Source organism: Solanum lycopersicum, chromosome 3 (genome assembly GCF_036512215.1).
Source record: "Solanum lycopersicum chromosome 3, SLM_r2.1".
Lineage (NCBI taxonomy): Eukaryota > Viridiplantae > Streptophyta > Magnoliopsida > Solanales > Solanaceae > Solanum > Solanum lycopersicum.
Window position 1 is genome coordinate 6,323,689 of NC_090802.1, and position 15,433 is coordinate 6,339,121.

A 15,433-nucleotide genomic window follows, 5' to 3' on the forward strand; every position below is an offset into this window, starting at 1 on the left:
AAATGCAGTGTATTCAACAAGTAGGGGTCCGAGGGAGTGGAATGTAAGCAAACCTTACCCTTACCTTACCTTTGAGAGGCGGAGAAGTTGTTTCTGTTAGACCCTCAGCTCGAGTAGAATCAAAAATCAAATTTGCTTAACTTACTGTCTACGACAAAGCTGACATACTGAGGGGTAGAGAAATTGTTTCCATTGGACCCTCGGCTCAAGCAGAATTAGAAATCAAATTTGCTTAACCTATAGTATACACTGACTCTATTTCTGATATTGATTCCTCCATTGAAATACATGTCAAGACTGGAATCAAAGTCGAACAATTCAATTGATTGACCTTCAGTCTCGAAAAAAATACTATTGCGGGCAATGAGTTCAACTTAACCCATGTCTAGGTTGTCAATCAAGAAGGCATTCAGAGTGCAGCTTGATACACAAATTGTGCTGCCTCTAATAGTCTCTTATTTACTAGAAGTCTGATCAGGCCTATTCTTAGTAGCTCATCAACTTATCACGGAAACAAGAAACCAACACCAGCTATGCCAATGCTAGATAGACAGTACTATTCCAATTGTTCAGTCAAAACTAGGACAACAACCCAGTGTTACGAGAGTAGGGTATACAGAGACCTTACCTATAACTTTGTGGGGTAGAGAAGTTTACACCGATATTCAAGCTTCAGTACCACACTACAAGTATAACACCATCACTACCATGTTTAGCAAGATCAAAAGATTCAACAATACCAAGAATGATCATGTAAAGCAAAAGAAAGTCATTGCACAACTTACATCTCAATCATAACCCCCAAAGGCAATCTCCTAACCTAAACAGAATCCTTTACTAAATCATAGATCAAAACTCAATCAATCACCAATAACTCCCCACATCAAGCAAACAGAAATACTACTCGAGGACTATGACCGAATATCTTCACTCGATGAACACCGGGCATTCCCAAACCCACAGAGACATAAGACATAATCACTACAAATAAAGAAGTGAAACATCTAAAAGATTGACGCTGCTAAACAACTTTTCCCATGAATTCAAAACATCAAAGAGATAAAATATTAATGGGCATAGAACATAAATACAAAGTGAAATTTACCCATGAGAAACCAAAAAATTCCAAAATCCAAAGCCAAGATTTTTATATATTTGTATAACCAACAAAAATCAAAACTTTCCATCATAGAAACAGTTGGTAGCAAATTCCAACAACTAATTTGTTATCCTAAAAGCTACCAATGCATGTATGTAGGAGAACTAAAAGTAACAAAAGAAACAAGTCTGTATTATCCATATTAATTAAATACTCCTAAATAGGAAGACAAGAGAAAAAGAGAAGATCATGTACATGATAACTCTTCCTCTTAAAGATTTTCTCACTTCACAGCTGGGCTGGTGCATTCTCTTGCAAAATGGCCAGTTTCTCCACAGTTGTAGCACTTGCTTCCGCCGCCACTAGATCTCCCAAACCTGTCACCACTGGATCTCCCAAATCTGTCACCACCGCCACTCTCGCGTGAACAGTCCCTTGCCAGGTGCCCTGGCAATCCACAGTTATAACAAGCCCCACTACCTCCACCTGCACCACTACCGCCGCCACGTCTCTCACTAGGGCAATCTCGAGCCATGTGTCCAAGTCCACCACAATTGTAACAACCACCACTTCCAGCACCGCCGCCGCCGCCACCACCGCTACGGTCACAATCCCTAGCTATATGCCCTGTCATTCCACAAGTGTAACATGCGCCTCCACCACTTCCAGCACCACCACCAACACCAACACAATCCCTAGCTATATGCCCCGTCATTCCACAAGTATAACACGCACCTCCTCCACCACCACCGCCGCCACTGACAAGATCACAATCCCTAGCCATATGACCCACCCTACCACAGTTATAACACTCACCACCACCACCACTTCTCAAAAACCCATTCCCATTCCTCCGATCACCACCACGAACCATACCCCTACCACCGCCGCCGCCACCACCGTTACGACCTCCATCCAAAGGCGCTCCATCAGGACCCGTCACGTCAACAGCCTGATACTTATCCCCATTCCCAGTCACCATAAACTCAACTTTCTGACCTTCATACAACGAACGAAACCCCTCAGATTTGATCTCAGATTGGTGAACGAAAAGATCTTCGGTTCCATCATCAGGTTTGATGAAACCGTAACCTTTTTGGTTACTGAACCGAGACACAACCCCTGTCAATCGAGTACCTTCGGCCGCCATTGATGATTGATGAGCTCAAAATCGATCAAACAATCAATAGAAAAATATTTGTGCCCTAATTCTATGGGAATAGGGAGAATTTATAGGCTAAATTGTTAAAAGCCTTATTGAATTAGGGCTTATTGGATCCCTTATTTTAGTTAGGGTTTGGTTCTATTTTTTGGTTAGTTGAATGAGGATAAAGGACAAAAAAGGGGGGGGGGGGGGGGGGAAAGTAATTTAAGGCCAACTTTGGAACTTTTTTCCTTTTTATATTATTCAAAAAATAAATTATTATTTATTTAGTTGGTCTTTTTTCTGTGAAAAAAAAAAAAGATCGGGTCAAATTTGAATGTGGAAAATCGAATACTCATCAGTGAGGCGAAAATTGATTTCTTTTTAGAGAGAAAAACAGAGATTGAGGATATGTTTAGATCAGAAGGTGAAGAAAGGGTATCGTTGAGTCAAAAACAAAGGTCAAAGATATTTTTAGCTTAAAAATGAAAAGTTGATGAGCCATAAATGTTAAAGGTATGTTTGATCATTTTCATTGATACAATAATAATTTTTCGATTAGGTTTTTGAAGATAGATTCTTGATGTTTAAAGAATTGACATTTCAATCGTAAACTTTTAATTTTTTTTTGTGTGTAAACTAACTTCAAACTTCAAACAAAGTAAACCTTTTGACATAGATAAACTTACTTGTGAGGAAAGTAGTGAAATTTCTAATAAATGAACTAATTGAGTTGTAAATTTAAGATCAAAGAAAGAAATGTATTTGTATTAGTAATAACATCCATGAACTTTCTAAAGATATGAAAGTAAATTTTCTTATTGTATTTTGCAAAATAGTTCAATTATCTCCTCGATAAAAATTGAAGACAGTTATATCTTGTCGTTATAAAAGTTAGTTCAATCTATTCATATTGACTAATAACAATAATTTTTCAACACACATGTCATTTCAATAAGGAAAAATGGTCAAATTTGCCATTGAACTATGCGAAACTGTCCAAATTTGCTTGAAATAATCCAAATTCAATCGACATTGCTGTCAACCACCATTCCTCATCCCTCTAATTAAATCGGTCACCTAGTCTGTGAAGGCTTTAAGTACGGAAGAAGAAAGTGGTGGTAGCTTTGAAATAACATGAATAGCTTTATTCTTCAAAATTAAGTGACAACCTGAACAACTCAAAAAGAATATTTGGATCATTACGCAAAGTGCAAGGGCAAATTTCACCCTTTTCCCTTTTAACCTCAAACATAAATTGACACATATGTTTGGTTCAGCTTATATGTTATTGATCCATGCTCCTAGAAAAAGATGAAAAACAAGAAGATTGTTCGGCGAGGTGAGGAGATAATTTGTGAAAATATAAGATATAAAAGAAAATCTAAAACGATTAGAGATCGACTTTAAGAAAGTGAGGAAATCAAGTCGATGAGCTAATTTTTTCCTTAGGTGTACAAAAAGGACATCAATCTTGGCTTATATTTGTACAAAGAAAGCTAAAAAATTATAGTAAGGTGTATGGATATGAAGAAATGGATAGGCATTTATAGGTGTATTACAAATATTATTATTTTATACAAAAAAGTGACCACATAGTTTCAACAAATCTTATGAATTAAGAATAAATGGACTTTTTTCTTCTCTCTTTTTTTTTTTTCTGTGTACAAAGTAATAAAGTGGTGACATAATTTCACCATAATTTGCCATCTCTGATAGAAAAAGTGAAGTCATAATGGCATCATTTTCACTTAAAAACAAATGACTATTTTTAGCACCTTAAATAATAAAAAATATAACCATTTTTTGTTGTTTCAAATTTCACAAATAATAGTTTTTACTAGCAAAATTTAAAATACCACAATAATAATTATTTTTCAGTATGAGACAAAAAATATTTGATAAGCGTTATTTTGTTATATGAATATATTATTTTTCTCGGTAAAGTTCATAATTTTTCGATATATTAAGACATTAATTTAATTCAAATTCAAATTTTAATATGTTCATTGTCATTGAGGTTTATGTCAATTTAAATAACCCGAATCGATAAATTGGTCCAAAAACAATTGAACTGAAAATCTTTTCTCAAGAGATGGATATATAAATTGGATGTGCACGTTAAAATTTAAAAACAATCTTCTAATATTGAAATTATAATTAATCCATATTGATATTACAATAATTTTTTTTTTATCAAACAGAAGGTAAAGTGGATAATCAAGAAGTTAGTGAAGTAGTGAGAAAAGAGTTTAATAATTTCATTTCTATGTAGTTTATATTTATATTTATATATAAAATTAAGTTAATTTAATTTGACCGAAATATAACTTTGTAATTTCATGGGTACAATAATAAATTTACGTGATCATATTTTATGACTTAAAATCTTTTGCTTAATCATTTATTCAGAGTGTGGAAAGTTAATTTTTTTAAAAAAAATTAATAGGAAGAAAAATAATTTTTTGATAAGTTCACTAATTTCTTTTTCAAATGACAAATTTTTTCTTAAAATCTATACATTTTTTATACATTATTGAACTTTCGGATAAATTACTAGACATTCAGTTATATCTCTGAACTTTGGATACATTCGGATACATAGGCGAGGGATGTATCATAGAGGGTATAGGACATTAAAATACATAAGGGATGGATGTATCAGAGAGGGGAGTAATGTATCGTATAGGGGATAGGATGCGGATATATAGGGAAGGAGTGTAACCGAGAGGGGAGAGATGTACATAAGAATAATATGGATGTATTAGTGAGAGGAAAGTTACGTACCCAAGATGGGATTTTTAAAAAAAATTTAATTGATAGAAAATTTTAAAAATTATGATAAAATAAGATGTGTATTTGAATATATTTTTTCATCAATAAAGGCACTTGGGCCAAAAGTTCAAATAAGGAGAAGACCAGAAATTACATTCAATAATTTTGAAAATAAGTGATTTTTAATTTGTTATTGTTACTTTTTTTATAAGCAATTCTTTAAAGTTAAAATATGTTAAAATTTGAAATTTTGCCTTGAGAAATATATTAGTCAAAAAGTTGAAAGTCACCTTTATGTTAAAAAATTATAAATATTTGATTGACTCAATTATTATTGTAAATTAATTTGAAATTACTATTTAGAACCTATAAATTTTAAATTTTAGATTTGTTTATGCTAATTTTATGTTACTATTTGAGTTATGCTCTTTAAGTTTTTTGTAAAATAAGTGTATCATAGGGGCGGACCCACAGAGGGAACCCACTTCGTTAAAATATATCATCGTATATATATGTATATTTGATTAGTTTTTAAAATTTTATATGTATATATTAATTTTGGGAAAATTGTTTATAATAGCAAACTAATAATCTAAAATAAATGGAGTATCTAGGGTTTGATTTAATTGTGCTCCATAGCAAACGTTTGCAAAAAATTATCAGGCTCTCTCTTCCAAATATCTCGCTACTCTCCTCCAATCTTTCGCTCCCTTCCTCACTTTTTATACAAACACAAGTGTATAAAAATTGTTTCTAATTGTATAAAGCAGAGAAAATTGTATAAATACATATATTTTTGTTCCCTTTCTCCCCTCTTCTAGATCTCGCTCGCCACTCTCCCAAATCTCACCCGCCACCCTCTCCTTTCTCACTTATACAAACAACATCGAAATGTATAATTGTGTTTCTGTGTTGTATAACGCGTGAGAAAATTGTATATACACATGCAAGTACATATATTTTCGTCCTATACACTTACAATTATACAATAAAAATATGCATTTGCCCAGTTTTTTTTTGTCTTTCTCTCTTTCTCGTTTTATACAATTTTCAAATTGTAACTAATTTCTCTCTTTCTCATTTTATACAATTCGATTCAATTGTATATTCCTTGTCAAGTCTGTTTTGTCTATCTCTCTTTCTCATTTTATACAAATTCAAATTGTATATAATCGTTCTATACACTTATAATAATACAATTCGTTTTATACACTTCGTTTTTATACAGTTCTCTGCCCAAGTGTTTTTCTCTTTCTTGTTTTATACACTTTGCTTCAACTGTATATGTATAGCGAATTATACAGTTTCTATGTTTGCTATGGAGCGCAATTATGCAAAATTTGCTATAGCATACAAATATGAATTTTTCATTTGCTATATGTGAAAGTTGCTCATTAACTTTTTACCTCACTAACACAAGTGTGACCTTTGGCCTAGTAACGAAGAGGGCTTGATTTCCCAGCCTGAGTGTACGTTTATCAACTTCATAATAGCATCAGACATGTAATGTTAAAACTTAAGAGTATTAAGATATTTTAAAAGATTAGATACATGTCTAAATAGAAATGACAAATTTAACCTATAAATACTACTCATTCATTTATTAATTCAATTTATTTTAATCTAACTCATTTTAATAATAAATATCAAATAATGAAAATCTAAATGAAAGAGAAGAAGTATGAAAATTTTCTCTTTTCAAATGATTGACTGTGATATATATATATATATATACATACATATAATATTTTTATTAAAAGAATATTCCCTTTTTTTGATATATGTATTAAAGTTCATTAATATAAGTTCGTATTATGTAAAGTTTATTTGAGAAAAACTTTTTAATACACTGTGTTTATGTGTCTTATATATCAGTATGAAGAATTGAAAACAATGGAAAACTATTTTGAAATTTTACAATATTTATATTTTCAAAAAGAACTAATTAAAGGAAAAATAATTTTCTTTTAAAAAATTAATTATGTTCTGATTTTGTTAATTAACAAGTAATTTAGTATATACATTTGTAATAATGTGGATAAATAATATTAGGCAGAAGAAGTATGTCACTAAAATATAATTGAAAATAATAATCAACTTTAATCCTGAATTACTAAAATAAATTATTTTAAGCTATAGTAATGTAGTTAATCTGAGACAAAGAGTGTAATATTCAAGAAAAAGAATACATAAAATAAGAGATATAATATATTAATGAATATTGAATTATTTTTTTTTTAGCTATTCATTCCGTATCTGAAGCTTATATTAGAAATTTAATTAAATTCAGATCATGTATTATAAAATTCATTCATATGAATAAAAATATAAATTTAAAATCTTTAATTAAAATTCTAACGCATATAAATTTAAAAAAAATCATAATTATAGAAGGGTAGACATGTGCATGCCTCACTTATTAAAACTCTGTTATTACGAATTATTCATCTAATAATTTTTATACATGTGCATCTTAGTGGCAATGATAGGTTGTTATGTAACATTAATACGTACGAGAAAATCACCATTATCAAATAAATAAATTGAAATTATCACTCGTTAGTTCGAGTCATGAGAATGAAAAAAGTTTTAATCATCGTAGAAAAATTATAAATTATATGGAAATTTTTTTAAGAATTAATACGAAATTCACCCTTTTCTTTTAGTGAATAGAAATTACTTTTTTTTATTAATAAAGTTCACATGATGCAAATATAAACAAAATGGGATTGTAACAAGTAATTTTTGTTTAGATTCTATGTTGTATTAGGAAATCCATTTAAATATGTATATGAATATTTAATTACGAATTCAATAACTAAACGAGCTATGAGTTCGATAGTAGATTCACAAATCATAAACTTTATATCGTGACTTTGCCTCTAAATTATTTTATTTCAAGACTACCAAGTACAAATCAATTAATCTATAAAAAAACGCTTATTTTGTTTCGAGACTAACAAGTATAAATTAATTAACTATATGGCAGCTTTGCCTCTAATAAAAAAGCTTATTTTGTTATAAGAATACCATCAATTAATCTAAATATGACTTTTGTTGTACTAGTTAAAGTTGGTTATATGAATTTGTCGATATTTCTTGAATAATTTAAAAAAAATATTTAAAAAATTAATATCTTTTTTATTATGCAAAAATTCATCTATTTTGGACAAAATGTGAAACTAAAAACATTATGTAATAGTGACCAGAGAGATTGAATCTTAATTCCAACTAGTAGATGACAATAAATCTAGAAAAAAGGATGATTCTCCGTACATATTAAAGGATTAACCTAGTGCACTAAACTATCACTATACGTGAAATTCAGAAAAAAAAACCGTATTACAAGAGTCTATTGTACGATAATACAGATAATTACGTAACTAAAAGGTTACAATATAAAATGGTGATCTTATTAGGAGTTTATTCTACGAACAGGGTTAAAATGACAAATCTTATATACACTTCAAACCAAAAGTAAAAATAAAAACAAACTCTAAAACAAAAAAAAAAACATAAAATTTAAGCTAACATACAAATTCTACACATTTTTTTTTAATTATTATTACAAGTTAATGGAATCCCCTTGATCCTCTAGATTGATATAGTTCAAGCCTGCTATTTGCTTCGAGCAACAGTCTCTCTACCTTTTCATGTTGGCTCAAGTACGCGTGCTTTGAGGCCCACTCGAGCACTGTCAGTACCTCGGCTTGAGCAAGTGCTTCGCTATCAGGAACGTGCAACGCAATGTAGCAAAGTAGAAGCAATGCAGGACTCTGAACTTTTTGTTCACCAAAGTAAACAAGTTGAATCAAATGTTTTGTCCCTCCCGCGTTTATGATGGCTTTGGAATGATCCTTGTGAAGGTAGTTATCAGAACAAGCGAATTTTGTAAGGGCTAATGCTGCTTCTTTGGAGATTCCTGGTTCACGCTCATCAAGTAGCTTGACTAATGGACTAATGATCCTTGTTTCAGTTGCTCGAAAAGTCCTAGCTAAGTTTCCGATAGCATTGATACATGGAATAAGCAAGTCTGAATCTCCTTTTTCGATGATTTTCAGTAATTGATCAACAACAGCTTTGCAGGCTGTTGTGTTAGGCTTGAACGCTGACCGTCTCAAATCAGCATCTTGTTCTGCCACTGCTGTGATTTCCATTATGGCCATCGATGAATTGTATTTAACATCATCTGTTCCTTTGTCCAGGAGTACCGCGAAGCAAAGCAGTGCTCGTGATTCAGTAATGCTACGACAAATTGAGGAATTTCCTTTGGAAAGTTTCCATAATGCTCGTGCAGCCATCGCCTTCATATAAGCCTTGGTAGCAGGATCCTCATTTTCCCTTCCTTTATTACTCGCCCCGGCTGAACAAACACTGTTCTGATTCTGATGCTGCTGCTTCATCACGTTGTTATTTCCGTTCACTTTGCTCAGCTGATTCAACGTCTGGTTCACGCCATTGACAAGATTTTCCTGAGGGGTTTTCGTTAGACCCTTCATCGACATAGTGGTGGTTATGACGTTGTGCATCTGATTAGACTTATTATTCCCTAATGGATGTGGTACACGAATCTTTCCATCATCCTCGTTCCCCTTGTTCACATTACTGTTGTTATTACTAGCCAAAACAACAGCGTGAATCGAAGTGGCTTTGCTGACAATAGCATACTTGCTATGCTCTTGGACTGTCTCAAACGCGAGATGACTAACTAGTAACCGGACTATATTATGCTGCTGAAAAAGATCTTGGCATTTCGGGTAATGTGAAACGAGCTCTGCGACTGCCCACGCTACTACTGACTGAACTTTCATCGGACCTTCTTTGAGTATTTTCGCAAACACTGAGCAAACACCAGCATGTAACATGTGTTCGACACTCTCAGGGTCGCGTCCAAGAAGTCCAATTGCCTTAGCAGCATTCTCCTGACCTTCCATTTTCCCTTCCTTCAACAATTTCAACAACGGTCCGACTCCACCTATCAAGACATAATATAATTAATAAAGTGTGCTCTTTCTAAAAATGCCTTACAGTTCTAATATGACAACACAATTTAGATCTACGTCAAAGCAGACACAAGTGTTGAGTTCGATATCACAAAAAAAGCACATAAATTATTGGGATATTTGTTCATTCTATTTCAGTCTGAGCAATGGTAAACAGATTATAATTAACTATCATGTATTTTAGAAAATTGAGAATTTCAACAAACCTTCTTCAATGATCAACTTGCCATACCGATCATTATCCTGAGCTAACGAAACCAAAGACGAAGCAGCATCCGATTTCTCATCTGACGAACCGGTATACAAAATCGCAATCTGCTGCCAAATTAAACACAATATAGGTTCGTTAGCAGCAATCGGCGGCAGCCCCAAATACTCATCACCCCGTTCATTTGCAGACGCAGAAACACGGAGTAGCCACGATACATCACCGATCGAATTTTCCAGCAGAGAAGTCATTTTTCTAAATGCAGCAGCAGGGATGATAGTGAAAACACGTTTAACAAGACCGTTAGCTCGACATTTGGAGACGATCGATAGGGCTTTTTCGAGTACTTGCTCGGTATCTTCGATGATTCGTTTGGTAGGGCGTTGGTAGAGATCGTTGCTAGCTCGCGCTGCTTGACGTAGCAGCGCGGCTAGCTTCTCTGTTTTGGATTTTATATCTGCACAATCTTGTTTGAATGAGTTTGCTTCATCTGCTACTTTTGTTACTTGGTCTGCTAATTGAATTGGCTTAGCCAAGATCTGCTTCACTATATCAGCCATTAAATACAGCAAATTCGTATCAAAATGCAGAGAAATCGAGAGTTGATTCAACGAGTCTAGATCAAAATATACGAAAAATGGAGTGTTTATTCAGTTCGTTTCAACGATTTCGAAGCCAAAAAAATGGTGAAATGAACTTAAATTTATGGATTTGTGAGTTTTAATGGAAGATTTGTTTACATTTGAGAAGTTTGATATTGGAGAGTGAAAGAAGATTTGGCAATGGAGTTGGAGTGAGATTCTATTGGAGAGATTTGTGAGTTTAATAGTTTTTTTTTTTAATTTGGATGATTGCGATTTTTACACCTTATCACGAATTCGAATTCTAGAAAATGAGAATAATTTTATTGAATCTTACAATACGTAAATCTGAATTTAATTTAACTAAGATTTATTGTTCTTTTTTTAAAAAAAAATTAACCATGAGGGTTGCACCTATGGAAAGGTTCCAGTGTGAGCATACTTGTCTGCACCGTAAAGATGGTGAACTATGCTTGAGCGAGACGAAGTAAGAAGGAAGGCCCGAGTGATACTGACGTGCAAACTATTCGTCTGACTTGGGTATAGGGGGGAAAAAGACTAATTGAGTCGTATAGTAATTAATTCTCTTCGAAGTTTCCCTCGAAATAGCTGGAGCTCACGTGCGAGTTCTATCGTGTAAAGTCAATAATTAGAGGCTATTGTATGTGATACTAAACAGTTATTTAATGATTGATTAAGTGAGTTAATTCTCATCTTAGCTTACCTTTGTGTGATTAATATGAATTGCTGAGAGATGATTGAGATATGTTTAAGCTTAATTTTTGAGAATTTAAATTTTTTTATTTAAAATGGCATTTATGAAAATTAACTTCGTAATATATAAATTTAAATTTAATCGAATACTAATAAGAATACGAAATATAAATTAGAGGGAAAAATAACAGCTTGCATAGATCAGAAAGCCAGGTCACAGACAATGTGGGGACTTTTATATATGTTTCACTTTATGAACTAACCTGTCACATGCCAGATTCTGTGGCGCATTGGCAGGTTTCTTTTAATTCTTTTTCGATTTTTTTATTTCATTTTCAATATTTATATTCAAAATAATACCTCAGATTATCACTTAATTATGATTTTTTTTAGAAAGTCGCTCAAGTTTCGTTTTTAATTCAAAATTCACTCAATTATAATTAATTTATTCTTAAAAAATCACTGAACTATTGGTTAATATTAGATGTTGTTATTGTTAAGTGACTGTTAAAAATTAAAATTAAATGACTTCCTGAGAAAAAAATTGGAAGTTTAGTGATATTTTGAGACAAAAAAGTCATAGTTGAGTGACTGTTAAAGCTTAAATGATTTTCTGAGTAAAGAGTCTATAGTTAAGTGACCATATGAGATATTATCTCTTTATATAGAAATTCAACTAAATTTAAATTCACGTATTACATGAATCATTTTTCATAACTTAGAATTTATTTCATTTCAAAGTTCTGAATCTAAAATTTCTAATTAATAGCGAAACTATCTCAATTATTCTACCACAACATATGTTGGTTATGATTTCTTCATTGCACAATACTATTATTTGATGGCCTTGTGGTCCTACTCTTGATTGACACAAAACCTAGCGTATATATAATTTAATATAAATAATTTTATTTATAACGAAATTGTTATTCCTTATCGGTACTAAAAAGTGTAGCTCAGTGATTAATGAAGCGAGTTAGGCCATTTCTTTTCATCTGTTCTAATTTTGATGAATAAGTTATTCAATACTTACTATCGGTGAAAGGTAACAAATATTTTATAAAATTAATTAAAGTACGTATAGATTAATCTGAACGTCACGATTACGAAAAATAAAATGAAACTATTATGTCATGTACTTGTAACTGAACAACCCCACTTAGAGACTGGCTGGCACAGCCTTTGCATGTTTCAGTTATAGTTCCATGTCTGTTGATTGCACAAAGGTATGTAGCACTTTGAAAACACTATGGGCCTAATCCTTTTCTAATCATAAACATGTATGGTCTGATCAAAAATACGTCTAAAATATTTTAATATTTTAAATTTTATATTTATATTATTATATGTGTGAATTTATTATCTGAATTATCATTAATATGCTTATCAAGATATGTCCAAATTAAACTATGAATTATTTAGGTTTCATATATGAAATTTCAGTGCAGAGTGTTATATTTACAAAAGAATGACGCTTCGACATACGAACTGGAATTCTTGTCACTATAGTGAAACCAACTCTACTCAGTATTCTAGAAGAATGTGGCATCGATTCATTTTATGGGAAAACCTACATCTACAACGGTGAGCCAATACTCTCTTGCTCTCCAATGTGATGCAACCCAGTTCACTGTATTTCGATAAACATTTAGTGATTGTCTAGATAGAAACTTACACGCGTAATATTCATGTACGGAACTCAAAATATCGAGATATTTTAATTTCTTCAAATGTGTTTTTGATCATTAACTCGTAGATCCTGAACTATTTTTAAAAATATCGCAATTTCAATATTATAATATTTATGTACGTAGCCTTTCCTTTCAAGTTTTAACTATCGATTGATGCATGAGGGATCGGACCTCTCTTAACATTGTAATTGATAATGAAAGATTTAATGAACTATTTTATTCATTATTGTTTAATTATGCTTTATTATATTATATACAAAATGACTAACTTTAAAATTTATAAATTTTAAATTTTGACTCCATCTTTAAACACAAATCATTAAGGTATTTTATTACATTATACATTATTAATTACTAGAATTAAATAAAGATTTTTCAATCACGAATCACTAAAATACGTTAATTATAAACATGAGTTTTTTTATTTCATTTTCAGTAAACAAGTTCACTGGAAATTAAAACAAATGGTAAAAAAAAGATTTTTGAAATATTAAAAATATTATTTGAATTTTTTTTTATTTTCTTACTAGAAAATTTTAATTAAAAAATTATAATTATTTAGTAGTGAATTATTTTACGATTGATCCTTCATCAAATTTATTTAATTACACGAACTCACATTAAATTGATTATATTATAAATTAATTAGTTGATGAATCTTGAACTGATAGTTCACATTTGAATTAATGATGGAGTAGTGGTAAGCACGATGGCTTTTTGGGATTCGATTTAATTTGATAATTTTTTTCAATTTATTAATTAAAAATAGATTAATTAATAATTAATTTTTACTTTATCGATTAGCGATTCTTTGTAATTTATTCGATTTTCAATTTAATCATTAGGAAAAATAATTCTCTATTTTTTCCTTTGTCTTATTTTCATTTGTTCATATATTTAGTTATTGCTTTTTCGAACTCTCAATCAATCTCATATTATTATTTTTATTAGCCATTGCAATAGTTATTATGATTATGTCTAAATTATTATTTTTATTAGTCGAGACGATTCAGAATTTAAATATATAAACATGGCTTATCTAAATTAATTTAATTTACATCTCTATTATAATTTTCAGGCTATTTCATAGTGATGGATTTACTCAATGAGCACAGAGTGCTCATAATAAAATACCCACTCAAAAGGTAAAAAGTTTCGCCAGGAAGTTATAGCAATCGTAAATTATTTTCATATTTAAAAAAGATTGAAACGTATGAAGTAGGTTTTTGAGCAAAGAAACATTATCAATTTAGGTATATACTAGAGTAGAACTGTTTGTATTACATTATCACAAAATATACTTTATCCAATAAATTATTTTTTAATAAAAAATTATGACTTCACCAATAATCGTTATATCAATCTCACTAGAACAAAAAATTTAGATTCCTTCTTGAGTCCAATAATGCAAAAGAGATGATAAATCATATAAATACATTTTCTTGGCCTTATTTCTATAAAATGAACTACTTTTCGTGAACCCTTACAAAGACATGCGGTCATTGTCCTCTAGATACGTTTACGATAAATTTTGCTTCAGTATGATAATTTATCTATTACAATAAAAAGGTAAATTATAATATAAATTTTGCTTCATCGACTGAATCAAAATACTTTTTGAAAAAGGTTATAATATGAATAAGTAAATATACACAAAAAAAATTAAAAAAATTAACATCTCTTGTAATATATACATAAAAAAAAAAAAATTTAATCATTTACAAATAGAAATAGATTCAACATTTTTACTAATGTTCGAATAAATCCCTTTGATTACTTGATTTTTGCCAATAAATCACGTACGACTACTCAATTAACTCGATCACTCTTATTTTTCACGATTTCAATTAATTTCTTTTTATAATATGGTCCCCCTTGAAGATGAATCGATAAAAACCTTTGCTAATTGTTATTTAGCTAAACAACAAAAAAGGAAGGAGATTGATTAAAAGAAAAAGAAAGCAAGTTTGCTTTAATTAAAAATGATTTTTCTTGTCATTTATCTGTTAATGAAATACTTGAAAATTAATATATGTCATATTATTTTTGTTTTATTTTATAATTTATATGATGTTGATAGATTTTGAGTTTCAGTTAACTTTTTTATATATATATATTTTAAATATTTTAAATTATTATAATTTATAAATAATTATTAAATAATATATGTTATTCCATTCGTTTCAGTTATGTGTCATCGTATAAAATTTCAAAAATT

At 30.6% G+C, this 15,433-nt stretch overlaps 2 protein-coding genes across 2 annotated transcripts; both read right to left on the minus strand.

Moving 5' to 3' along the window:
* Nucleotides 1–1,123: 1,123 nt before the first annotated feature.
* On the minus strand, nt 1,124–3,764 carry LOC101245525 (glycine-rich protein 2). Its single transcript, XM_004234485.5, has one exon. It carries the CDS (start codon nt 2,247–2,249, stop codon nt 1,383–1,385), a length of 867 nt encoding a protein of 288 aa, XP_004234533.1. The 5' UTR covers nt 2,250–3,764; the 3' UTR covers nt 1,124–1,382.
* A 4,645-nt stretch (nt 3,765–8,409) lies between these two features.
* LOC101245822 (uncharacterized) lies at nt 8,410–11,027 on the minus strand. The gene is made up of 2 exons (XM_004234486.5): nt 10,228–11,027; nt 8,410–9,993 (listed from the first exon to the last, which is right to left on the minus strand). The coding sequence occupies exons 1-2, from the start codon at nt 10,787–10,789 to the stop codon at nt 8,591–8,593; spliced, it is 1,965 nt and encodes a 654-aa protein (XP_004234534.1). The 5' UTR covers nt 10,790–11,027; the 3' UTR covers nt 8,410–8,590.
* Nucleotides 11,028–15,433: the final 4,406 nt, after the last annotated feature.